The sequence below is a fragment of the Helianthus annuus genome, chromosome 13 (assembly GCF_002127325.2).
Source record: "Helianthus annuus cultivar XRQ/B chromosome 13, HanXRQr2.0-SUNRISE, whole genome shotgun sequence".
NCBI lineage: Eukaryota > Viridiplantae > Streptophyta > Magnoliopsida > Asterales > Asteraceae > Helianthus > Helianthus annuus.
This window is the reverse complement of record NC_035445.2, coordinates 127,703,288-127,730,624: the sequence shown is the minus strand read 5'-3', so window position 1 is coordinate 127,730,624 and position 27,337 is coordinate 127,703,288. Positions and strand designations below refer to the sequence as shown.

Sequence of the window (27,337 nt, the reverse complement as noted above, 5' to 3'; positions counted from 1 at the left end):
AAGTTAAAAAAATTGAAATTTAAAAACAAGTTAAGAGTTGTACCTCAAGCATAGAAAGTAGTACCCTCTTGTTCACTTTCCTCCAAAGTGAGACTTTCCACAACCATTTATAATCTGATAAATCTCTTACAATTTCAAGTGAGCCACAATCAACTGCTTTGAGAATAGCTATGTTTGATGGGAGGTCTGACAATTCTACAAGGCTTTTGCAGCATGTCAGATCGAGATACTTGAGACACGGGAGTCGTGAGATGCCGGAAGGTAATCTTGAAAAGTTGTTATGACTTAGGTCTAGTAGTTGTAGGTTTAATAACTCACAAATATCAGATGGGATGTCTCCATCTCCCAAATTGCAATTGCTAAGATCCAGCTTCCTTAAAAAACGTGGAAACTGAGGGAGCTTCAGGCTCCCCGACCCGTCTTGATGAAAAGATTGTAACCCAACACGACAACCACTGAGATTCAGGTCTTTCAAACTTTTTAAGAGATGAAAGTTCCCTTCTATCCTTTTTAGTTTGTGACAATCACTTAAATCTAAGGAAACAAGGTTGGTACAAAATCGTCCAACTGATGGTGGGATTATTCCTATACCAGTATCACTCAAATCAAGGGTTACCAAGCTATCCATGTTTGACTGGATATCTGGAAACCGTTGAAGTTGTTTGCAATAAAAGAGATTAAGAGTCTCCAATTTTTTCATGTGTATGATAGGTGGAAACCTTTTAAGTATTGAACAAAGTGTCATGTCCACGAAAACAAGCCTTTTGTGATATCCAATTGATGGATGAATCTCTTCTAAACTCTCACAACCCAATAAAATCAATCTTTCAAGACATGGAAGGCCGTCAAAATCTGGTGTCCTGATTATGTTCCTTGAATAATTAAGATCAAGAATTTTCAAATTTGGTAGATGCTGTTTCAAGACAAGTAGCAAAAGTCAAATAAATCGGCAAGTATACAACAATTTCTTTCATATTGGCATACTTCTTGCCCATTGATCATTGGGGCAGGAGCTCTCGATGTATACCCAAATTTTACCATCTTAATATCTTATAATAACAGCCTCTTTAACATGCATAGTAAATTCCAATTGCTTAAAACATCATATCATTTTTACATCATATTGTTGATAATTTTCATCAATCTTTGCCCAAAATTCTACCTTCAGAATACTACATTTCAGACACTTTGTTAGTTAATTTATTTCTGGCAATATCATCAAAAGTTTCTTTAAAGCATTCAATCTAAATTAAGCTAATCGACCTCTAATTTATAGAGTAAGTATGATATGTATTTTTCTTAATGAATTATTTAATTACACCTATACTTATAAAAGTGTCAAATACCTACGTTCATTTCATAATTCATTTCACAGTTTTATTGCAATGATTTGTGAAACAACATCATTTACCTACCTTATACCCATGCCAGAGTTCTTTTTGTTCGCTCTCGATCAACTCTAGACAACCAAGCTCTCTTGGCTGAAAATTCGATGGGAATGAAGATGCCGGATAATTAATAAAATGAATCCACCTAAGTTTCTTCATGTTTGCAACAACATCAGATAGACCCACAGCATCAAATAGACCCACGGCATCAGATCTTGAACCAAATAAAAATCCACGGAAAACTAATGCTTCTGTTTCCTGTGTTAATTAAACAGGGGAACCAAATTGTGTCAGTAACGTTATACACAAGTGTCATTTGATGAAGATTTATATGAAATATTCTATTGCAAAGTTAATTTAACCATTGGCACTGCATCTGCCCCCATATCACAGAGGTATGCAATATCTTTCTTCTTCCAAATCCTGCTATGCTTTTCAGGATAATTAGGGTGTGCCCCTCTAACAATGTAGTGAGCCATTTCTTCTACCAAGTCATGCATATCAAATCTTCCATATGAATCAACTTTTATGAGAGACTTTTGAACCAACACCTTCACCCCTATACGAGGGTGTAAATTACAAGCATCAAGCACCATCATTGCCTCATCCATCTTTAGTCTCCTCCAAAAATAAGCAATATCTAAGAATAATTTTTGATGGTCGGGTTCAAGTCCATCATAACTTATTTTGAGTCTTTCGGTGACTTTAACATTTGGGATGCATTTTAACTTGGCCAGTGCACTCTTCCACTCATCCTTGTTTTTGTCATATAGAAAAGAACCTAGAATTTTAAGTGCTAATGGGAGCCCACTAGCATAAGAAACTACATCTTTTGAAAGCATCTCGTAATCTTCTATAGGTTTATCTTTCCGATATGCATGTTTGTTGAAGAGCTCGACAGCCTCGTCTTGTGATAACAAACTCACTTCATATATCGTGTCTGCATGGCGGGTTAGCAAATGCTCATCCCTCGTTGTAATTATTATCCTGCTCCCCTTACCAAACCAAGCATGTGATCCGGCTAGAGCCTCTAGTTGCTCAAGGTCATCAACATCGTCAAGAACAACTAATACGTTTTTATTACGTAACCTTCTTTCTATAATGCTTCTTCCTTCTATCCCACTCCCTACCTTCACATCTGCTTTCAAAATAAGTGAGAGAAATTTTTCTTGTAGCTTTTCCAAACCATGCTTGTTTGACTCCTCGCGGATATTTTGAAGAAGGCAGTGAGCTTCAAATCGGTGAGAGATTTCCGCATAAGCAGCAGATGCGAGAGTAGTCTTACCACCACCCCCAACTCCCCATATTCCAATAATGTGTACACTACCTGACTCCATTTTCAACTTTGACTTCAGATCTTGTAAGCGTGTCTCTATTCCAATGAGGTCTTTATTGACGTTTGTAATCAGTGAAGACAACCTACTCGAAATTGTACCAACAATTTCTTTGATGCATTTTGCTTCGTGACTGCACAATGGATAAATACAAACAAATAGAATTTAGAACAGGCTCCCACTCCCTTAATGAGGTGAGGGTCTTGTTAATTCAGAAAGTACCAGTAACCACTACCAGTTGCAGTCTTTCAACATTTATAGTTATAAAACAGCTCCCAATCAAATGCAAGTTTTTATATTTTTATAAACTTAGCTGCGTAAATTAAACACTTTTTAACACTTCCTTTTGAGTCTTATAAACTATTAACGCGTTAAATCTACTTACAAATGTTAAAAACTAACTTATTACGATAGTAACTATTTTTTGGTAAATCTGGCTACTCCCGACTTATTTGACCCGTTTTATTGTTATTCATTAAATTTTGCCCATTTGACTTATCAACGGTGAAAACAATATTTTTAATCCACTCATTGTAGAATGCAAATATCTTAAGCATAAAAATGTTTAAAAAGAGGGGAGAACATTACCTGTTTTGAAAGTCATTGATGACCCATCCAGAAAGTTTGCCTGCCTTTTCCAGAGCTTGTCTCCATGATTCAACTTTGAGCTTATTATCCCCCGCATGTTTGTCAAATGCTTCTCCATATTTCCTCTTAAGTTTTCTCAAATCAGAGGGATCTACATGATAAAATATGGGCATCACTATTTGCCCTCTTGTGTCCATGCACTCCATAATTTGTACAAGCTCATCCAAGCACCAAGATGAATCCGCATAGTTTTGAGAAAATACAATAACCGCAACCCGTGATTCTTGGATAGCCTTCAAGAGGGCTGGACCGATTGACTCACCCCGAGCAAGTGTTTCGTCATCCTTGTATGTGTGTACTCCTTGTTGTTCAAGAGCCATGTAGAGATGATCCACAAAGGTCTTGCGGGTGTCTTCGCCTCTAAAACTCAAAAATACGTCATAATTCAATGATTGAGAAACAGAGGCAGAAATGTTGTGAAAAGATGATGATGATGAAGATGCCATTGATCTGTTAATCAAATTTGTTTGGAATGAATACAAGAGCAAGCAATGTAAATCAGATCCAAAAAGAGAGATGTGGTTTTGAGTAGCTGAGATATATTATATATTTGAGAAATCCACCCATCAAGGAAAAGCATATGCAGGAAACTTCCTAATACAATAAATAATGTACATATTATTAGTAAAAATAAAAGGATCGAGACAATATGAAGATTAAAATATTATTAGGTCTTATTTACCTATTATTGTTGATCTCTCAGAACCTCAGGCATAGTTGGTCGATCTTCACGAGATTCATTTAAACATCGATACGCAATGTCTGATAATGTTTGTAAGGCATAGTTGTTGATCTCTCACAACCTCCAGCTGTTATGGCCAAAGTCAACGCTCTGTGTGTACCAGCCCAGATGCCTTGCGCACATGATTGTATATAAAACTATTAAGTTGCAGCTGTTACCATGCCTCTTTAAATGATGTTAGACATTAAACTATTTGAGCATTATCAAAACTAGCTTCCATGATTAGTTATATTTTTATTTTCAAGTAATGGCTGTGAGTTTGAGACTTGTCTATGTTGCTTTATATTATCCATGCTAGATTTAACTTTAATATTTTGTTGGGTAAATTACTTTTTGAGTCCCTGTGTTTTATGTGTTTTAACTGAGTCCAAAAGCAAAAAATTTAATGACCTGAGTCCGAGTCCCTATAAGCATTTTCTTTAACCATTTGAGTCCAAATTTCTAACAATGTTAAAATTATTCTGTTAACTTTGGTTAAATGACCAAATTACCCTTTTAATTAAAAAAACATTTTATTATTAAATATATATATTCAGATCATAATTTATTACCAAATTTCTCCACAACTTTCTCTCTCTACCACCAACACCTCCTGACCTCCACCATCAACACCACCTCGCCAGCGCACCTCCACCGTCACCACTACACCGTCACCACCACAACACCCACAACTGCTGCACCTCCCCAACACCCAACACCCAACACCCACCACCGCCGTGCATACACACCATCATCCTCTAGTTTTCGAAAACCCAAGACTCCTACGGCGACATCGCGACCAACCCCTCCATCCGTGTAGTCGCCAGAATCGGTCCAAACGTCTGCTACTACGGCGGCGTTTATTGCGCCCCATTCCCAACCAACCCTTCCATCCGCATAGTCACCGGAATCGACCTCAACCACGGTGACATCGCCGGTTACCTCCCGTCAGAGCTCGGCCTGTTAACCGATCTAGCCCTGTTGCACTCTCTCCCTCTCAACTCTCTCTCATCCCTCTTTCTCTCTCTCAAACACCCAACTCTAGTACCACCACTACCACCAAATCATCCTAAAATCAACCCCCTTAACAACAAATATCCCACACCAAACAATCATTATGTGTTAACCTTCAGTTACTTCTTCTTAAAGTGATGGTTCAGGCACAAATCATCTCAATCTCATTAACTGTGAAGTCAATATACAGTCCTCTATATATAGAGGAGATACAACTGTCTAACCACCTCAACTAACTAACCTAACCAACTCTATACATATAGTATATATACAATGACAGAAACCAACCATATACACTAATATGCCCCCTCAAGCTGAACGGTGCGCAGCCACGTGAAGCTTGGACCGCAGGGTGTCAAATCGAACTGAAGACAATCCCTTGGTCAATAAATCTGCAAGCTGAAGTGTAGTAGGCACATAACGAACACGTAAAGTCTGAGCTAACACCATGTCACGAATAAAATGCAAGTCAATCTCAAGATGTTTCGTACGCTGATGAAACACCGGGTTGACTGCAAGATAAGTAGCACCAATGTTGTCACACCAAAGAGTTGGTGGACCCGATAAAGAAACATGTAGCTCCTGTAAAACAGAAATAATCCAACGAATCTCTGCAGCAGTATGAGCTAGGGCCCGATACTCAGCCTCAGTACTTGACCGAGCAACAGTATGTTGTTTCTTGGAACTCCAACTGATGAGGTTAGGTCCAAGAAAAATACAATAACCAGTGGTCGAGCGTCGATCATCAGGGCAACCCGCCCAGTCAGCATCAGAATAAGCATGCAAATCAAATACATCAGACCGACGAATACACAAACCATGAGATATAGTGCCTCTGAGATACCGCAAAATACGCTTGACCGCCACCCAATGTCGATCAGTAGGTGTCTGAAGAAACTGAGACACCTTACTGACAGCATAAGCAATCTCGGGACGGGTCAAGACAAGATACTGTAAAGCACCAACAGTACTCCGATATAAAGTAGGATCAGACAGTGGATCTCCAGAATGTCGAGAAAGCTGACGACCCGAAGACACAGGAGTAGATAAAGGTCGGCACTCAGCCAAACCAGTGCGCTGTAACAAATCACATAAGTAGCGCTGCTGTGACAAATGTAAAGTATCCTCATGGAAAGTAGCCTGAACACCCAAGAAATATGATAAAGCACCCAAATCCTTGAGTGCAAACTGAGAGTGTAAACGCTCAATCAATCCTGTAACATAGGCTGAAGAACTCCCGGTGATGATAATATCATCAACATATACCAAAACATAACAAATAACAGAATCTCTGCTATAGACAAACAAGGATGTATCAGAAAGACACTGTATAAAACCATCAGTAATAAGAGCGGAAGATAGCTTGGAAAACCAAGCGCGAGGAGCCTGCTTCAGGCCATAAAGAGCCTTCTGCAGCAGACAAACGTGGTGTGGATGAGAGGAGTCAACAAAGCCAGGAGGCTGTGACATGTACACAGTCTCAGATAAATCTCCATGAAGAAAGGCATTGTTGACATCAACCTGACGAATAGTCCAACCACGTGTAAATGCAACAGATAAAACGAGTCGAATAGTGGTAGGTTTGACCACAGGACTAAAAGTCTCAGTGTAGTCAATACCCTCTGTCTGATGAAAGCCCTTGGCAACAAGCCGGGCTTTGTATCGGCTAACAGAACCATCAGGATTATGCTTAATCCTATAAACCCACTTGCAGCCAACAATGTTAGCATCAGTGGGTGCAGGAACAAGAACCCAGGTCTTGTTTGAGTGTAATGCGGACATCTCAGATCGCATCGCATCCCACCAAACAGACCACTGCTGTGCCTGCCGAAAGGTAGAAGGCTCAGTAGTAGGAGCAGTAGAAGCCTGATATAGAACATGATCAGGAAACTGTCGAGGCTGAATAGTGTGGTCACGTGATCGGGTGACCATCGGATGAGTAGGAACAAGGGGAGGGGGAGGAGGGGGAGGAGGAGAAGAAGGAGAAGAGGGAGGAGACGAAGGAGAAGAAGAATGAGTATGAGAAATAGGAGAAACTGAAGAAATGGGAGTAAAAGAAGTAGGAACGGAGGAAGGAGGAGGAATACAAAAAGGAGGATCAAGAGAAGAAGAGGAAGAAGAAACGGAAGAGGAAGAGCTCCCTGGAATATCAAACACAGTCTCATAGAACCGAACATGTCGAGATGTGTAAGTACGAGACGAGTGAGGATCATAACAAAGATAGCCAAGATGAGAAGGAGCATAACCAACAAAGATGCAAGGAATGGACTTGGGTGAAAGTTTATCCTCACGGGTATCCCCAAGAAATGGATAACACAAACACCCAAAAGTACGAAGGATCGAATAATCTGGTCGAGAACCAAATATAACCTCATAAGGAGAAGAATGATGAAGAATTTGTGAAGGTAACCGGTTGATGAGAAAAGCTGCAGTAGCGTACGCATCATACCAAAATCTCTTTGGTAGATGAGCATGGAATAATAAAGCACGGGCAACTTCCGAAAGATGCCGATTTTTCCGTTCGGCAACCCCATTCTGTTGGGGTGTATAAGGACATGAAATACGATAACCAACACCAGAATCAGAAAGAAACTTGGCCATAGGCCCATGAATAAGCTCAGGAGCACCATCACACTGAAGGTATTTGATAGTGCAAGAAAAGAGGTTTTCAACTAGAGGCTTGAAATGACGAAAAGAATCAATAGCCTGAGAGCGATGGGTCAGCGGGTAAATCCACGTAAATCGACTAAAGTCATCAATGAATGTGATGAAATATCTATATCCTGTACGAGATACAACCGGGGAAGGTCCCCAAATATCACAGTGTATAACATGTAGAGGTACCGTAGAGTGAGATATAATAGCATGAAAAGGCAAACGTGTTGATTTAGAAACATTACAAGCAGTACAATGTTTATCAACATTTTTATTTGCCAGATGTAAAAACGAAAGTCTAGACATCACAACATCACAAGGATGACCTAAACGAGAATGCCATGTATCACGTGACACTATAGGAGCAGCAAAGAGAGAGAACAACTGGTGTGGACTAGCACGCGTGTGGTGGAGCAGCTGTCCGGCTAGAGTCTGAATAGACAAGCCAAAATGTGAGAATGTGACAGCAATAGGGTGCTCAATGACAAGCTGTGTAATAGATAGTAAGTTCTTGGCAATGCCAGGAACTACTAGAACATGTCTAAGTACAATGGTACGGCTAGATAAACGAAGATAAGCAAAACCAATATGAGAAATAAGTAACGACGTACCATTTCCAACAACAACACGTTCGGACCCGGTATAGGGAACAGACCCGAAAACAAGAGAGTGGTCAGCTGTCATAAGAGCAGTAGCCCCCGAATCAGGAACCCACGAGTCAACACGCTCACAAATGCTAGAAAGATCGGCCGTTAAGCCAAAATGAGGCGACCCGGTATGAGAAGCCCATTGGGCAAAATGATCAGGCCCAAAGTGAGGCCCAAAAGTTTGCTGATCAGGCGGCGCAGACTGTTGACCAAGGCTAGGCCCAAAATTTGAAGTAAACTGATTCTGATTGCCTTGTGTAACATTTGGATTTGGGCCCAATATGCCTGCTTGAGTTGAGAGCCCAGTAACACCTGTTGGCAGATTAAACGCACGTGGACCAGATCCACTAAACTCTTGTCCAAATATTCTAGAATCAAAATTGCCTGAGTGAGTCAAACTACCATTCCCATTCATCGGAACCCTTGACCAGTCAAAATTAGCCATATGAGCAGAAAACTGACGTTGCGTATCACCATTCGACCACCGTCCAGATCTGCCACCGCCGCCATGACGACCGCCGTAACGTCCTCTGTTACCTCTCCAACGACCACCATTGTTACCGTATCGACCACCAGAATTGGAATTCTGAGAATTTTGTGTCACCGGAGTAAATCGATAATAACAATTTGATGCACGATGCCCTACTTTATCACAAATTTGACAAATTGTCACTGATTGAGAGTTCGAATGTGGTGGATTTGATGAATTTAGATTCATCGCAGTCATGGCAGCTATCGGAGCAATAGGTGAGATCTGAGCTTGTTGTTGTTTCAAACGTGCTTCGTGAGTCAAAAGTTTGGCTCGCAGTTGTGAATAATTCGGTTTATAATCAGAATTCTCAATATTTGTAATGAACATCTGGTAATCAGTATGCAAACCGTTAAGAATTTGAAGCACCAGTGAATGTTCAGAAATCGAATCTCCGATTGCAACAAGTGAATCATATATAGTACGAGCAGAGTCACAGTAATCAGAAATAGACTTATCTTCTTGTTTCAGTAGATGAAATTGAGTGCGAAGAAGATTCTGTTTTGCAAACACTTGTTGAGTGAATGATTCTTCAAGTTTGTGCCATAAATCTGACGCAGAAGTGGTTCCTCTTGCAAGATGAAGAAGATTTGGTGACAAACTAGCTGTTAGAAACGCAGAAACATATCCATCAGATCTGTTCCAGATTTCTCTTGCCTCAGTTTCATCAGGAGGAGCAATCTCTTTGTTTAGAAAGTGAAGAAGCCCTAGAGTTCTCAAGATATTAAGAGCCTGATGTTGCCAGTTCAGGAAATTATCATTGTCAAGTTTTACAGGCATGAAACTTGTGATATTTGGTAAAGTCTGTGTGGAATTTGAAGTGAAATCAGTCATGTTTGAAGAAGAATTAGAATTCGAAGAAGTAGCCATTGATGAAATCAGCAAGAAGATCAAGAAAACAGAAGAAATAGAGATGAAAGAAGATCAAAAAATTGATCAGAAAAGTGAGGAAGATGATCGGAGTGGATGAGTTTTGGCCGGAAATTGTAGCCGGAAAAATAACAGAACGGTGGTGTTGTAACAGAATTGAGGATGTGAGGCTCTGATACCATAAAGTGATGGTTCAGGCACAAATCATCTCAATCTCATTAACTGTGAAGTCAATATACAGTCCTCTATATATAGAGGAGATACAACTGTCTAACCACCTCAACTAACTAACCTAACCAACTCTATACATATAGTATATATACAATGACAGAAACCAACCATATACACTAATACTTCTTAAGGTTTCTTTTTCGACTTACACATGAACCAAACCATTTCTTTAGAAAAAACGAGGAAAAAGACTCATAAACATCCAATACACAGGTGACCAATTACCTCTGTTCTCTTTTTTCTGTGTAAAATTTTAATGTGTGTTTTACTTTTTACACTTTTATTACTACCGTTTGGATGTTAACCATGTTTGCAACAGTGGGTTTAACTCAATTTTTGAAACGGATGTTAACTATGTTTGCAACAGTGGGTTTAACTCGATTTTTGAAACCCTAATTTGATTGTTTTGAACAGATTATTATGTCAGATAAGCAGCCACAGAAGTCTTCAGGGTTAGTGACATCGTATTTATAAGAAAAGTGCACACGGTGCCTCACCTTCTTGGCGATAGACAGCTCCGATTCCAACTGTTTGATGTAATTCAAAGCTTCAGGAGCCAAATCACCAAAACAACTTTGAAGATTTAGTCTTTCGGATTCTTCTGTACAACAATCTGTAACAACATTTAGTCTCTCGGATTCTTCTGTTGATGGTGTGGCGACGGTGGTGTTGATGGTGGAGGTGTGGTGGTGGGATGGAGGTGTTTTATGTTTAGAGAGAGAATGAAATATGAGAGAGAAAGATCTGGTTGGTTGAGAAAGATAAATGAGAGAGAGAAAGAGAAAACTAAAATAAATTAGTTTTTTTTAATTTTCTAATTATAGGAGTAATTTAGTCATTTAACCAAATTTAATAAAAAATTCTTACTGAGTTAGAAATTTGGATTCAAAAAGTAATTTACCCTATTTTGTTTTAAATCATAAGAGGCTTTTGAGCATATTTGACTTCACCGGTTACTCAGGTCTATGAATCGATGAACTTTACTTGGACTATGCCAGATTCTAAATAAAATTAATTAAGATCAAATTTTGTGAGAAATGATTAAAACAGGGGTAGAAAGAGTCACTTTTCAAAGGATAATAAAAAAAATATAGAGCATAGAGCTATTTATGAAGGGTCTGTTTTTGCCATATCTGGAATGAGTCACTGATATATGTAGAATAAAAAACTATACACATCAGGATTTTATGAAATACTTTGTATACATACTGCATCTCATTAAACAAATCAAAAGCACATACCAATTTCAGATAGTAAGAGTTCTTGAGCAAGAAAGTTAGGTTCTAAATATCATCTTCATACGTGCAAACTTCTGGAAAAATACTCAACTAATCTCCGAGTTAAATTCACGATTAGTTCTTGTGTCATAGTTCAGTGGATTGAAGTGTAGAATAGCATTTTAATGTTCAATCACGTATTGTTTTTATAAAAACCAAAAATCTGCAATAAATACATTAAGATAAAACAATATAGCTTCAGTTAATCTGAAATTTTCGTACAAGACGAGTCGAAAATTGTTTACAAGAAAATCCAAATTTAGTTTCGCAAGTAATGCTCAATCAACCAAGAATCACCGAATTTTCTCTCGACTTGATGGTCGTTCAAAAATCCGATTTAGTGACAGATTTTCGTTGTTGGCCGTCACAGTAAGTGTTATTTTAGTAGCGGCGTTGCTTCGTTCAGTGGCGGAGCTTGACCAAAAGTTTCGAAGGGCGGAAAGTCATGGGACCGAATTTATATATTGTATAAATATTTAGGCAAAATAATTGGGGGACAATCCTATATAATTTTAAAATTTTTGGACAAAAAATAGGAAATTTACACTTTTAATTGAAACATTCGGGGGTGGGTGCACCCCCACTATACACAAAGCTCCGCCGGGGGCTTCGTTGATCATGTTCTCTGGCTTCATGCTTTCAGCAGCTGTAGGGGTGTAAACAACCCTAGAGGCTCGAGAGCTACTCGTGATCGGCTCGGTTAAAAGCGCGAACAAGCCAAGCCTTATCGAGCTCGAGCTCGAGCCTGAAATAGAGTTCGTTTTGTTATCGAGCTCGAGCCTCAAATACAAAGCTCTTTCAGGCTCGCGAGCCTAAACGAGCCCATGCAAAATTTTAGTTTTTTATATATATATATATAATATATTAATAATGATGATAACATTGATGAACCGAGCTTGAGCCGAGCTTTGGCTCGTTTAAGCGAGGTTGAAGTGAACTCGAGCCGAGATTTTAGCTCATTTAAGATTGTTCTCAAAATAGTTCGAGCCGAGCTCGAGCTTTAGGTTTTACTCGCGAACCGAACTCAAGCTCAAAGAACTAGGCTCGAACCGAGCCGAGCTCGAGCTCGAGCCTGGTCGAGCTCGGGCTCGGCCCGGCTCGTTTACAGCCCTAAGCAGCGGTAAGAGTCACTTATGAGTCATTAGATTCAAATATCTCAGGTATCCCATATATATTTCGTGGAGGTGTAAATTATAATCACGACATCCTAGAGCTCAAAATAGGCGGCGCTGTAAGAATATGGCCTGTACGAGAATGCTGTAACAAGACATATGGCCTGTACGAGAATGCTGTAACAAGACAATCGAGCGACGGGTTGTGTTTTTTTAGCTACATACCCAGGTGAGAACAGTAAATTATGTCAACCAGATTATAATAGCCATGATGAGCACCGGTAGAAATTACATAACTAAAAAAACAAAATTTGTATTGAACAAACACTAGAAATTACAATGCACCCCCAAAACAAGCCTTTTATCCAGATATATTAGATTGAAGTTGAAAAAAAGAAAATCAAACAAGCCCGTAGCCGTTGAAATGATGCAAAGTAAAACATAAGTGCAAAAAACCGTAATTTATGTTGAGGAGGGTGCCTTGTTCTGTCTTGCGTATTTCCCGTATCGTTTTGAAACTGCAGCATCCGATAAAGTGTCCCATAACTGCAAGTAAACAAGTAAGGAACGAGATGATTAATACCCGCATTATACGAAAAAACATATACCCGAAAAACTGTTAGTATACACATTTCAACTTCAATCGTACAAAGTAAATAAAGACAAGCACGTACACTTTTATCTTATAGGTGTCAAAAATTAAGTTCATCTCCACAATTTTGAAAATGTGAGCACATTTTATTATAGTGCATTTAACAAATTTATTAAACTAAACCAATACAAAAACCGATTCTCTTCTGATTATACTTGAAGTTCACCGGTTCGTTTTTCGGTTTCAGTTTCAGTCAACACCCCCATACAACATGTATAAAAATTTAGGAACATAAAGCATGTCCCGAAAAGAAAGAAACCAGTCATTCTTGGTAAATTTGACTGGATAAACAGAGGGCTGGGTCGTGTCGGGTAACGGGTCAAACATGCAACCATTAACTAAAAAAATCAGTCCATTTCTTGACGGATGGGTCTTGATTGCCAGAGGCATACTTTAACTACTAGTCAGATATGATACATCATAATAACAAGATACGAGAGAACACTATAGGCTAAAATCAATGGCATTAGTTATTAATTATTAGTGTGGGCAAACATGTAATTTTAACTAAAAAATTTGTCAAACGAAAAAAGTCAACAAGTGTGTATCAAAACAAAATTGTAGCAAACTTACCTCCAGATTTCCTTTAGATCCCGCAAGTGCCAGCAAAAACGGAGAATCTTCTGAGAACGATACAGTAAATACAGATCCCTACAAAGTCGAAACAAGAAAACATCATGCTTCCGTACTAGGTTATTCCTAAGCTATGCAGTCAATATCGGCGATATCTCGGTGATATCTCGGTGAGATATCGGTTATCGGTCATGGAGGAATATATCGGTTTGAAATATCGGTTGTAATATCGTTTCCGAGAATATCGGCGATAAGTTCCGAGATATCGCCGATATTATGTATATTTCATCTCGGCCATATCACCGAAAATATCGGTTGGCCCAAAATTGTTCTTTTCTATTTATAATTTGTCAAATCCTCAATTGTGAGCCCAAAGCCCATTCCATTCTCTTGACTTTGGCCCATTTATAACCTTAAAGAATTAAAGAAAAGGACCAGTACGTAAGAATCATCTGTCGGCATTGCACCAGACAACAAACCCTAATTCCATGGCACTCGAACTCTCGAAGCTTCTTCTTTCCTCCCTGTAGCGTGTCTTCCTGCTCCCTCCCTGTAGCATCTCTTCCAGCCAACGAACAGGTGAGTTTTTTACTTCTATTTTATGCTTTTTTTGTTTCAACTTTATGGCAATTATGAACCCTAAATGTGTAATTGTAGCTTTTTTGTTTTATGCTTTTTTGTTACAAGTTTTTCTCTTCTAGTTTTCATTAAATCTTGCATTAATTGTTTATTTGTTACATTAATTGAAGCCTCTTCCAGACACATTAAATTTAACAGTAGACACATTAAATGTGTAATGTTTGACTAACTTATAAATTATAATTATATTAATGAAATGCTGATCTTGTAGAGTTGTAGTTGTTAATTGTTATTATCTTTTTTATCTCAAATACTCAAATGAATGGTCCAATTAATGATTTTTTTATCATGTTAACACTTCACAGATTTTATAATGGATGGTACAAATCCATCTTCACATGCATCAGCACCTACAAACGCAAATACAATGTCGTCTGATGCAAACACGGTCCCAAAAAATTCAAATAGAGATATGGCTTGGGAATGGGGAGAGTGTAGAGATCCCTCAAGAAAACAATGCGTATGGTGCAAACTTTGTGGTCATAAGATGAGCGGAGGAATTACACGACTAAAGCAACATCTTACTCATACCGGAGGACAAGTCAAAGGTTGTTCGAAAGTGAGTGTGGATATCCAGCATAGAGTGTCAGCTTCGATTAAAGAAAAGGAAAAGGTACAACTAGAAAAGAAAAGAAATATGGAGATTCTTAGAACATACTCGATTGACGTTGATGAAGACGAGGATGAGGACGATCAATATGATGTACAAGAAGTTGGTACAAAAAAAAACGTTTCAAAGAAAAAGAAATTTGTGGCTTCTAGCAATGTGCGAGGTTCCATTGATAGCATGTTTAAGACCGATCATGGAAAAACAAAGCAAACTACAATGGATAGAAATAATCCAATAAAAGAGAAGTTAAAGACGGAAGCTTGGGATAAATTTGCAACTTGGGCTTATTCGGTTGGTTTACCTTTCAATGCCGTACGTGATGAAAGTTTCCAAGATATGATCAATGCCATTGGAGAATATGGAAGAGGTATTTAAATGTGATAAAAATTTATTGATAGTTTATATTTATTATTTATTAATTTGTTTATTACTTAAAGTTTATATGTTATTACATTATTATAGGTATGCCGGCTCCATCTTATCATAATATTCGTGTGTCATTGATGAAACGAAAGTTGGAAGAAACGAAAGCATTTGTGGATTCGTTTCGGCCACATTGGGAAGAATATAAGTGTAGCATCATGTCCGATTTTTGGACAGACGGGAAAGGAAGGTGTTTGATAAACTTCCTAGTCAATTGTCCTTTTGGAACGGTATTTTTGAAATCAATTGATGCATCGGAGCATGTGAAGAGTGCTGATTTAATTGTGAAGATGATAAATGAGGTGATAATAGAAGTTGGAGAGGCGAACATTGTGCAGGTACTTTTACATATTTGTTAAAAATGCCATAAAATATTATTTGTTAAGTTTTGACTTATGTTTTTACTTTGTTTCTTGTAGTTCATTACAGATAACGGGTCAAACTTTAAATCTGCTGGAGGGATTTTACAAGAACAACATCCTAGGATGTTTTGGACTCCTTGTGCAGCACATTGTGTGAACCTCATGATTCAAGATATTGGTGAGAAAATACCAAAGATAAAGACTACCCTGGCTGATGCAAGAGCAATTGTGGTTTTCATTTATAACCACGGAAGGATTCTTAATCTAATGAGGAAGTTGACGAAAAACAAAGAGTTGCACAGGTCTTGTGTAACTAGGTTTGCAACTCAGTTTTATACCATTCAGAGTGTCCACGAGAATCGACATCATATTCAAGTATTGTTTGTCTCTGAAGAATGGAGGAAAAGTAGTTTTTCAAAGACAGTGGCTGGAAAGAGAGTCGAGCGAATAGCGGGAAAAACAGAATTTTGGGACAACATACAACTAGCTTGTCAAGTGCTAGCTCCTTTGGTTGATGTGATTAGATTGGTTGATACGGAAGAGAAGCCAAGTATGGGTTATATCTATGATGCAATGGTTAGAGCAAAGGAGCAAATCACGAAAAATGTAACTGATGTAAAACTTGTCCATAAAATTAAAAGTATGATTCAAGCAAGATGGACCGACCAACTTCATCACCCGTTACATGCAGGTATTAATTATGAAACTTAAAATTTATTTGTATAAAATTAAATTAATATAGATCGTTTACTTTTAATATTAACTCATTATTTAATGTGTTGAAGCTGGATATTACTTGAACCCCGCTATTTTACACGGGGAAAATTCGAAAGATAAAAAAAAAGAACGCGGAAGTTTTGACGGGACTTTACGAGGCTATTGACTGTCTAGTGCCCATTATAGAGGAGAATGATAAAGTGAGGCAGGACTTGAATCTATACATTGATTCAGTTGGGCAATTTGGATCCGCGGCTGCTATAAGGGGTAGAACGAAAGTTGCACCATGTAAGTATATATATATATATAGTTTATTTTATTTTATTAAATCACTCCAATTATTTATAACAAATATGTAAATGATTAAATGTAGATATATGGTGGCGTACATATGGGATCGACACACCTTTGCGCCAATCATTTGCTATTAGCGTCCTCAGTCAAACTTGTAGCGCTTCACCTTGTGAACGCAATTGGAGTACATTTGACAATGTAAGTTATTTCTATTAAATTACATTTAATTTAACTTATTTACTTCGTTAAGTAATTCTTTTATTCTTTATGTTCAGTTACACTCAAAGAAAAGAAATTGTCTTTTGCAACAAAAACTCAATGATCTTGTATTCATTCAATACAACACAAGGTTACAAAGGCGCTTCAAGTCATTAAAAGCCAACAGATCTTTGGATCCTATTTTGTTGAGGGATGTAGAGGAAAATGATGATTGGGTTACACCAACACAAGATGAGCTTCAAGACTTTGTTCAGGGTACAGATGGTCTTCGTTGGTCGGATGTACGAGAGGCAATGGGAGGAAACGAAGAAGTTGGGCCAAGTACTAGGACCAAAAGATCGCGCTATAGAGATGATGATGATGATGTTCCAATCAATGTGGAAGATGATCTTAATATACAATTGGATGAGATGGTTGATGTGGACTCGGAGGAAGATTTTATGTCTTATGATTAGGTTTTAGTGTCTTAGGTTATGAATTATGATGAACAAATGAACAATCGGATGCCTAGGTTGATCTTGATGAACACTTCCTTATTTTGCTATTAATATTAGATAAGTTCTAGACTTCTAGTATATAAATATATGCTCTAGATGTGAATATATATATATCATATAGGGTCTGGATATATATATTATATATATTTATGCATGATATTATAAATACCGATATCTCACCGATATCTCACCGAGATAAACGATATCTCAAATATCGGTACTTGACCGATAACCGATATTTTTCCGCATTAACTGCATAGTTCCTAAGTTGTAAACAGGAATACTTCAATTTGTAGAATCCAACGTAAAGATGCACAAGTTTCCGTATGTGTGCATATGAGATGGTCAGAAGATGGAACAATTTCAAAGTAAGTAATTTGGTAAATTTAAGTTAAGAAACATACAGCTTTGCGGTTTTGTGACGCAATACATGACGGTTGGTTATTTGACAGATCCCATAGTTTGACCTGTAATAGCATACAGTATAATTAGAGATACACTATGACATGAGATAAAAGTATTTAATGGTGCAAACTACTGAATATTATATTACCATTTTGTCTTCAGAGCCAGTTGCGAGAAGCTGGAAAGAGACGGTATCAAGTCAAACATGGTCCATAAATAATTAATTAATTAAATAATAAAAAAAGGTAGAGCTAACCGAAGGCTTACATTTGGCACCAAGGGGTTATAAGATATAGCACAAACAGCTTTATCGTGTGCATGGATGGTGAATGTTTTTGAATCTGAAGATGAATTAGACGTTGCTGTTCTGATATCGAAACCGACAACTGTACCGTTCTCGAGACTCGCCTGAAAACAGAATATGCAGTTAAGTAAATGTGGCAATTTCGGTCCATTTATTTAAGAATGGGTTGATTTCAATTACGTTTATCTCAATTCTCAAAAAGGTGAAATCAAAATAAAAAAAATAAAAAGCTAAAAACAGTTCAAATGGTGAAACTGGAACACAACCGATCGACGTTCTGTTTGAGATCAAGTTCGAAACTGTCAAATTTTTACGATTCCTGGTTCGTAAATGTCAAATTTTTGAAATTCAGGGTTTAAACGTTTAAATCATGAAAGTTTGTGGTAAAAATGATAATTTTTTTAATGTTGAGGGTTAAAATTGTGAAAATTTGAAAGTTTGGTGTCATACTTGTCAAGTCATGAAACTTTATGATAACAATGAAAAGTTTTTTAATATTGAGGGTTAAACATGTGAAAAATGAAAGTTTGGTGATAAAATTGTGAAATTTGAAAGTTTGATGTTATAATTGTCAAATTTGAAAAGCTTCATTTAACCACTTGAATGTAATTGTAACAAAAATGCTCTACCACTTAAGCTTATTGTAAAACAAATAAAACCGTAAATTTTAAATCTGTATAAATACAAATATAATAGTGTAACACTAACCACAAACAAATGTTGGTCATGTGGATTCCATGCCAAGCTCTCGACATCAGCGGCAACCGACCACTTGAAACCAGAATGTGACGGAACCCTTCCATCCCTCTGCAACGTAACAAAAAGATTATAAACGAAGAAATCATGAGATATATTTATACCAAAAACATTCGGTTTATGTAAGATTTGGCAAGACAGTTACCATGACAACTGTATGATCAAACGATCCACTAAGAAGAACTTCATGCTCATGATGGTTCCATGCAACTGCTTGAACCTGAAGAAGTTTTAAAGGCAGAAGAACACAGAGATAAGTAAGTCCCTTAAAGGTATGCAAACATACATGATACATATTTTATATATATGACAAACAGTATCAGTTAATTCCTAAATAATAAGAACTAGAAATGTGGGTACAATGCAAACACCGAATGGATTAGTCCAAGCGTTATATGATGCGTTAACTATATGAAATTTTCAAAGTTGAGGTGTAAAAATAAAGTAACAGTGCATGGAGTAAAAACACAAAGTTTAAAACTTGAGGGGATGGTGGCATTAAAAATGGAGTAATAGTACAAGGGGCAAAAATGCAATGTTTAAATCTTGAGGGGTGTGCAAAGGGTAAAACGCAATGTTTGAAACTTGAGGTGGCTGCGATTAAAATGGAGTCATGGTGCAAGGGGTAAAAACACAACGTTTAAAACTTAAAGAAGTGGTGGCGGTCTGGCGGAATTCAAACTTGGGGGGTTAAAAATGCAAAGTTTAAAAGTTGAGGGGTCGGTATAAAGCATATAGGCCAAAAATGTAACTTACCAAAGTATGGGCCAAAAGTATAAGTTACAAATATAGGGGGTAAAAAAGAAGAAGTCTATGAGCCAAAACTGTAAATTACTAAACTGTAGGCTAAAAATGAAAATTTTCAAAGTTGAGCGGCGGTGAGAAATCCACCGACACTTCCCTATAAGATATATATAATTTACAGAACACTCAGAAACATCTTATTATAAGATCGCTAAAACTTCAAACAGCAGAAGCACATCCAAACACTATTTTCTACAGCCCAAATTACTACTGATAATCGGATTCTTTATAATTCAATATCAGCTACACGACAAACGCCACCCAAACACCCCTAAATTGGTACTGAACTACTAATATGTTAGGTGAACACACGTCACCAACTTGATAATTGCGAAAAAATGAAAAAACAAAAGACAAAAAGAACGTGCCTTATCAGTATGATGATCCATGGTCAACTTGCATTTGCCTGTTGACACATCCCAAATCTTTACCGTTTTGTCAGCACTACCACTCGCAAGAATATTCCTGAGTACCCAAGTGGTATTGGCATCAGCATCACAAAACCACGTCTAAAAATATTTTATTTAAAAAAACACTAACGTACCTAAAGCCCTTGTTCCAAGCTAGAGCAAGCACGGCACCAGTGTGACTATCTTCTTTGTATGTAACGGACTTCTACAAAAAGTTCACATAGATAATGAAAAACCAACAAGAAAATAAAATGGTTTAAATGAAAAAGAAAAACTTAGTGAAGTAATCGAGGTTTAAAAAACGGAAACGAGTTTTGAGGCGGTTCCCCTTCACCTCACGAAGCGTAAGCCTCAAGGCAAACCGAGGTGGATTAAAAAAATAAATATAAAAGTTCTATATCTTATAAAAATAATAATACTAACTAAATTCGTCAAAATCATCAAAAACACACATAAAAGACATAAAATGCTTGAAATTGACACAAAAAGTCAAAAAGTCAAAAATATCAAAACCCCTGAGGCGCAGCCTTTTTAGTGCCTCAGCCCTTCTGAGGCGCCCGTACAATAGAAACCCCCCTGAGGCACGCCTCAGGATCGTCTTTTAGCCAATTCACCTCTAGGTGCGCCTCGGGCCGCACGCCTCAACCGTTTTTTAAAACCATAGAAGTAATCAAATACCTTGACTTTCTTTCCTTTCTTCTTTTTCTTCGTCTCGGCAATACCACCTAATGTGAGAGATGGCTGGACTTCATCTATCTGTAGACAATGGGGAGCATGTGTATAAATAAGATTTTAATGCATTTTAAAAGATACAAATTTGATTATGAAATCAAAATCTCCATACGATATCAAGGTCCCATATTTCAATTTCCGGTTCCATCGAGCCGACTGCTATGAAATTCCCTGCACCCATAAAATATCAATGAGTTATAGGACCATATGCCAGCTATCCAAAGTAGAACTATTAAAAAAAATTACATTCTCAGTTGTTTTAAAAAATAAAAATTTTAAATTTTAAATTTTAAAAAAGAATACAAAAAGTAAATTGTCATTATTGTCCGAGGTGGCCACTTTTGCGACTTTCATCCAAAGGTTTGTTTTTTCGCATCTAGGTCCTCGTGGTTTCAAAATCATGCCATTTTCGTCCCTAAGGTTTGGCAATTTATTGCGACTTTCGTCCCTCAAGGTTTGACCCTCGGGGACAAAAATGACAAGATTTTGAAACCATGAGGACCAGATGCGGAAAAACAAACCTTTGGATGAAAGTGGGAAAAGTGGCCAAACCTCAGGGACGAAAATGACAATTTACTCTAAAAAAATCTTAATTCATTACTTGACAACTTTGATTTTAGTCCATTAGTTTCCTTAACTCGGTTCTTTATTAAAAACAATCGAGGAACAGTAAAAAAATGTTAAACTATGTCATAAGTAAATCAGTGCAATATTTATCCAAACATGTTTACCAAGATCATTAAAAAATTATATATATAAAAAAGTACATCCGCATTACCTTTTTCTCCACCTTTAATTGGGCAATCGAGCCATGCGGTGCACAGAGGAAACGCGGGGATGAGAATTTCATGGTGAACATACATGTTCGAATCACCATCGGGATCCTCTACTATACAAACCTGTTCAAACACTCAAATTAGCACATCAAAACATAAAGGTTGACTTAAGTGTTGACTAAAGTGTACATATGGTATCAAAATAACGTGCCAGTAAATGATTAACGTCATCCTCATTATGCGCACAGACTACAACAGCGTCGTCAGCTTTGATCATGATGTCTTCGATCTCTTCAGAGTCCTCGTCCTAAAAAACGAGAATTGTAGAAATTAAAGATGTGATTTAATCTTGAAAAAAAAAAGCAAACGGAAGTCGGATTAGGAAGTATGTCACTTACGTTTTTATCTTTAAGATAGGGGTCTAGTTCATTGCTTGGATAGTAAGTGTCCCCGATCCCCGAACCAAATAGTTCAATGGCTGATACCGACACATTAAAAAACGTGTAACGGGTTAGAATTAGAACCTTCCTAAACCGACAAAACATGTTGCGGATAGGCATGTAAAAACGAATATGAACAGGGTGCGTTCATGTTTGTTCGTTTAACTTTAACATAAACAAACAATTGAAAATGAACGTTGTTTTCGTGTTCTTGTCTGTGTTTGTGTTCATTTATGTTTGATTGTTAATAGTATAAACAAACGGTTCACAAACGTAAAAGAACACAAACTAAAGAAGATAACTGAATGGGCATAAACGAATAAAACTGAGCAAACATCAATATATAGTAAACATGAATATCAATTTGTTTGGCCTAAAAAACTAATAAAACTAGACTAAACTATAATGGGTGATATTTTAATTTCAAAAAACCAAAGTAAATTGTAATGGATCTACAAAATATAAATGAATATATATATGAACGAACTTGAACGCACGAACATAAACTAATTTAAATGAAGTTAAACAATAGTTTACAAACATAAATGAAAGAACCAGACATATGTTAATGTTCGTCCGTTTGTTAAATAAACAAACATAAACGAACTTCCAGCCGAACAATTCATTAAACGCATTCGGTTTGTTTACAGGCCCGGTTACAGAAAATAAGGATGTTAAGTTATATTAAACATAACTAAAAGAGAAGGGGTGTTTTAAATTGTTGGCCCAAAAGTGAATATGTTTTAAATTTTTCACTTACTTGGCATCAAATAAAATCGTTAAAATCCCCGATTACCAATTATCCTCGAAGTCACATCCGAATTAACTTAAAACATAAAGAAAAAAAACAAGCATTAGACCAACAAAATACCATCATCCTCTTCATCATACTCATCCATGTTAAGTTCATCCAACCCATCTGCGATATCATGAACACTCGATCCACCTTTACCGAGCGCACTAGCCGCACCCAACGCTCGCTCAACTTCCTCACCCTGTCCAGTTACATCATCATCATCACTCATATCCTCATTACCCTCCTCACTAATATCCTCATTACCCTCCTCAACTTCAACATCTGAACTGCAAACACAAGCAAACACACACATATATCAAACACACCCATCTTAAACCAACAATTATGATAAATCTTTTATCTATTAAATACCTTTTTTCCAACAAAGCTAGTTTTTTTATCTCCTCAATTTCCTCTTTTGAAGGTGGGTCAGCTACTGAAGGTACAGACTTTGATGCCCCTTTTGGAACCCATGATATTGATGAAATCATTTTTCTTTAAAAGGGTGTTCTGCAAACGTAGGATGAACGTTTATTTATGTGTTTAAGTTGAAGATTATATGAGACCGGATTGAAGAGTGAAAAGGGTATGTAAGCGTTACCTAGTTGGTGGCCGGAGATTGGTGGCGGTTGATGGTCGGAGAGTGTTTGGAGACTGAGGCGAGGGTTTTGTTTTGTGATAGTTTTGGGAATCAGGGAAAGTAGGGTTTTGAAAATGTAAGCATTATGTTTTTCTTTTTTTTTTTATATTGTCGATTATGTTTTCCTTTTTTATGGTTCAGACTAGACGATTAAAAACCTGCTTTTTTTCAAACCGAACTCCTTTTTTTTTTTTTTTTTTTAACGGCCAACAAACTCAATCCCGAGCATTCTCGGAGCATCCACTGGACAAACAGAGTACTCCAAGAGTAACCCGAGTTCACCACCAATTCTGGAGAAAACCCGGTAACCCACCCGCCCGTAGGCACGACAGTGAAATTACAAGTAAAACCCGTTTGGCTCAAGGATGCAACCCAGGTTTCCCTATGTCTCCTATCATTGTCCACCAATGTCTCACTCTGCCCCAAGTGGGAGTCGAACCTACATCACACAAGAGAAATGCAAATCCTCCACCACTTGATCTAGAGATCATTGGCTAACAGAACTCCTGTTATTTTTTTTTTTTTTTTTTTAATAGCTAAACTTAGGGGGTGTTTGGCCTAGCTTTTATTTTTTTGGCTTATGCTTATATTTTAAAGTAGCTTATGCTTATTTTCTTTCATTTGATAAGTTATTTTTAAGTGTTTGGATTAGCTTATATTCTACAAGTTGAGTTAATCCATTGTTTATTATGGGAAGAGATATAATACCATTGTGTGTATCATATTCAAATGAGTTAATCCACCATTTGAGGGCAAATGAGTAAAAAACCATCTTTTTCAAATAAGCTTATTCAAATAAGCTAAAAAACCATCAACCCATAAGCTTCTTGAAATTAGCTTATATAAACTAATAAGCATAAGCTTAAAAAGCTAAACCAAACACCCACTAATGCTTATTTTGTAAAAATAAGCTAAAAAAGCTATAAGCTTAGATAAAAAAGCTAGGCCAAAGACCTCCTTACATAGGGCATGTTTGGCTAAGCTTATTAGAGTTAAAAAGTACTTTTAGGAAAATAACTTTTGGGAAAAGGACTTTTTGAAAAGGAGTTTTTAAAAAAAAAAGTGTTTGGATTAGCTTATGGGGTGGGAAAAGCCAATAAGTCAATAAGTTGTTTTTTAAAAAGTGTTTGGATTAGCTTATTGATGTAAAATGACTAAAATGGATATAAGGACACAATTATAAGAGATGTTATAAGGGGTAATTTAGTAATTTGATTATTGAAAAGTCATAAGTTGATCAAGAAGTCACAATTTCTGATGGGTTGGGTCGGGTTGAAGCCAATCTGTATAAACTGTTTTTTTTTTTTTTACAAATAACCAAACCGGGTTTTTTTCCAAACAGGTCATTTGCCCACCTCGTAGGTTCAATCATTCATGTCATAACCTCTTAGGTTTTTTTTACCGGAAAATAATCTACACCTAAAACTGTTATGCTTGCACCTGGTAAAATTTAAACAATCCACCTTTACGTTGTGTTCTTATACTTTCAGAATGGACGGATTCGAAGAGAAAGTAAGACTCCCTCCTAACTTTATCCTAGAATGTTTATTTCGTTCGAACTTTAGAACACGAAATTACAATTATCTTTCCTTTCCCTTTGTTTTCTCTGATTGTTTCCCATTGTCTTCTTTTCTTTCGGAACTCTTTCTTTTCTCTTCCATTTTCTTTTTATTTTTTAGTTTATTGGACTCGGCAACACAATGTTAGGATAGAGGGGAGGCACCATATCAGTAAAAGGTTCAAGGTACAAGACACACACCGTAAACGCCAACTATTAAAAAAGGGTGTGAATATCTAACACGACATAAACCTAATATGAAATTCACGGGTTTAGGTTTAGTAAAAACAGGTTTGGGTCAGTACCGCATCAAATTTAAACCCAATATTGTATGTCGGTTCATGTCAAAATGTAGGGATCGCGACAAATTTTGGACAACATGAGAATTTGATTTCTTGAAATTCCAAAGTTCACGTTTGTTCTTTACACCAAGAACACTTGAAACCCAAGGACGTCTAACATAGATTATTTGAACTCGGGGTCGAGCTAGGTTATTATATATTTAGTTTCGAGCGCGTTTAAAGATTTTAACAAACCAATATCGAGTCGCCCAAGTGGCTAGACTCATCGTTACCTCTATATACAAGGACGCCTACAATAGCCACAATGAGCCCAAAATGATGTCACATCTCAACAACGTATAAGCACAAAGCCTGTACAATCTTAGTGTTATAAACAACTGTAAAAAAGAATAACTGAAATAACCATTAGCAACTAACCATATAAAAAAATATTGTTGAATTCAGTATTCTCATTGAAATATAACACCAAAGTCCCAGAACCACAAGTCATACACATCAACTAAAGTCACAGAACTAAATTCAACAACCAAAACTTGTATAACTGCCTATAAAAAGCTTCATCAATCCTTCTTTTCAACTGCAGCCTTCTTCTTCGACGATGCCTGCGAATACAAGAACGTACCCAAAATAGCAATGGCTGATCCAAGCGCATTCAAAGGCCTAACGGGATTCCTAAACACAATGACACTAGACACGATCACAACAACCCGTTTCATCGTATTCCCAACCGAAAAAGTCAACGGGCTAATATCGTCAAGAGCCTGATACGACGACTGATTATAAAGATGATAAAACACACCAGATATCATCACCCACAGGTAAAAAGTAGACGGCTTCCCAACGGTCGCGATCGCTTTATGATATCCCGCAACCCATTGAGACCCTTCGACGAAAACCGCAACAGGAAACAGGTAAACGAACGAGAGGATTGTAATCCACCCGTACAAATTCAACCCGTTAACTTGCTTAAAGTTTTGCAAACTTTTTTTCGAGTAAATGTTTCGCAACACGAACCCGACGTTACTGATCATAGCCCCCCATAACCCACCAAGATTAAAGGAAACTTCAGTCACAGCAGCTAAAGAACACCCCATAACGATTGGCAAAATCGACAACCAAACAGACAAAGGATAACTATCACCCAAAGCAGATGAAAACACAACAGAGAACACAGGCTCAGCTGACTTTATAACATGAGTAAATGACACAGCAACCTTGGAGAATGACACACAAGCAGATATATGACCAATTGTGTGAAAAAGGGCAGGACCTAAAAGTGCAACTATAAAAGATTTATCAATTTTGGGGCAAGGTTGAAGCTTTGTACTCCAAAGAACCAACATCCAAACAGACCCAACAAGAAGCTGAAAAGAAGCAAGAAGCCATGGATATGGGAACACATTCAAAGCCTTTTTATTATAAATATTAAACACAATGTTCTGAAAGTACCAAAATCCAAACACAATAGCAAGCTGCAGAGTCTTGTTACTCTTGTTCGAATCCTTTTCAATTTCACCATCTGGGGTTGAATCTTGATTGCTTTCTGACACTGATTTGACTGTATATGAAGTGGGTTTTTCATGATTTGGGTCAAAGTTGGAAAACCCATGTGGGATTTTGAAAAAGCTTGAAACTTTATGAGTTGGGTGAGTGTGAATATTGTTAAAGGTTGAAACTTTAGGGTTTTGGTGGTGAGAAATGGTGGGTCTTGAACCAAGATGGGTGAAATTAGGGTTTTTTATGGGGTATTTTTTGTGGGTTTTTGAGAAAGATAAAGATGATGATGATGGGAGAATATTCAGCAGCATCATTTTGTGAGTGAAGGTTTGAAGATGAAGAGGGGTTTGTGAAGAAAGAGTGTTAAGAAGGGGTGTGTTGATTGAAGAGTGTTTGAAGGTGGCGGTATGAAGGTAGAATATTAATTTGATTAATGGAAGTTGGGTATTTGTTTATCGCTATTCGGAAAAAATGGTGATTGTTTGATTGTGAATTGTGATGCTGA

At 37.2% G+C, this 27,337-nt stretch overlaps 3 protein-coding genes and 1 long non-coding RNA gene across 9 annotated transcripts in view; 1 reads left to right on the top strand and 3 right to left on the bottom strand.

Moving 5' to 3' along the window:
• Positions 1-10,812, bottom strand: part of LOC110899273 (TMV resistance protein N) — a 36,944-nt gene extending 26,132 nt beyond the window's left edge. For 2 of the 6 annotated variants that reach the window (XM_022146154.2, XM_022146153.2), the window contains exons 1-6: positions 10,535-10,812; positions 4,053-4,224; positions 3,311-3,964; positions 1,751-2,855; positions 1,416-1,646; positions 44-913 (exon numbers count right to left, since the gene is read on the bottom strand). In XM_022146154.2, the coding sequence (XP_022001846.1) occupies positions 44-913; positions 1,416-1,646; positions 1,751-2,855; positions 3,311-3,816 (2,712 nt within the window). In that variant the 5' untranslated portion in view covers positions 3,817-3,964; positions 4,053-4,224; positions 10,535-10,812. The remainder of the gene's footprint in view (positions 1-43; positions 914-1,415; positions 1,647-1,750; positions 2,856-3,310; positions 3,965-4,052; positions 4,225-10,534) is intronic. The other 4 variants (XM_022146155.2, XM_035982488.1, XM_022146157.2 and 1 more) reach the window with 4 other exon arrangements.
• LOC118485945 lies at positions 4,804-10,588 on the top strand. The gene is made up of 3 exons (XR_004877621.1): positions 4,804-5,239; positions 10,169-10,250; positions 10,452-10,588. It is a non-coding gene; the product is annotated as an uncharacterized LOC118485945 (long non-coding RNA).
• A 1,888-nt stretch (positions 10,813-12,700) lies between the features above and the next one.
• LOC110899272 (uncharacterized WD repeat-containing protein C17D11.16) lies at positions 12,701-23,570 on the bottom strand. Its single transcript, XM_022146152.2, has 17 exons — positions 23,437-23,570; positions 23,208-23,345; positions 22,911-23,122; positions 21,998-22,077; positions 21,811-21,906; positions 21,602-21,722; positions 20,936-20,994; positions 20,770-20,847; positions 20,226-20,296; positions 20,050-20,146; positions 19,023-19,097; positions 18,830-18,928; positions 18,085-18,225; positions 17,966-17,995; positions 17,817-17,879; positions 13,652-13,729; positions 12,701-12,972 (listed from the first exon to the last, which is right to left on the bottom strand). The coding sequence occupies exons 2-17, from the start codon at positions 23,324-23,326 to the stop codon at positions 12,889-12,891; spliced, it is 1,503 nt and encodes a 500-aa protein (XP_022001844.1). The 5' UTR covers positions 23,327-23,345; positions 23,437-23,570; the 3' UTR covers positions 12,701-12,888.
• Positions 23,571-25,734: 2,164 nt separating this feature from the next.
• On the bottom strand, positions 25,735-27,337 carry LOC110899270 (xylulose 5-phosphate/phosphate translocator, chloroplastic). Its single transcript, XM_022146150.2, has one exon. It carries the CDS (start codon positions 27,144-27,146, stop codon positions 25,896-25,898), a length of 1,251 nt encoding a protein of 416 aa, XP_022001842.1. The 5' UTR covers positions 27,147-27,337; the 3' UTR covers positions 25,735-25,895.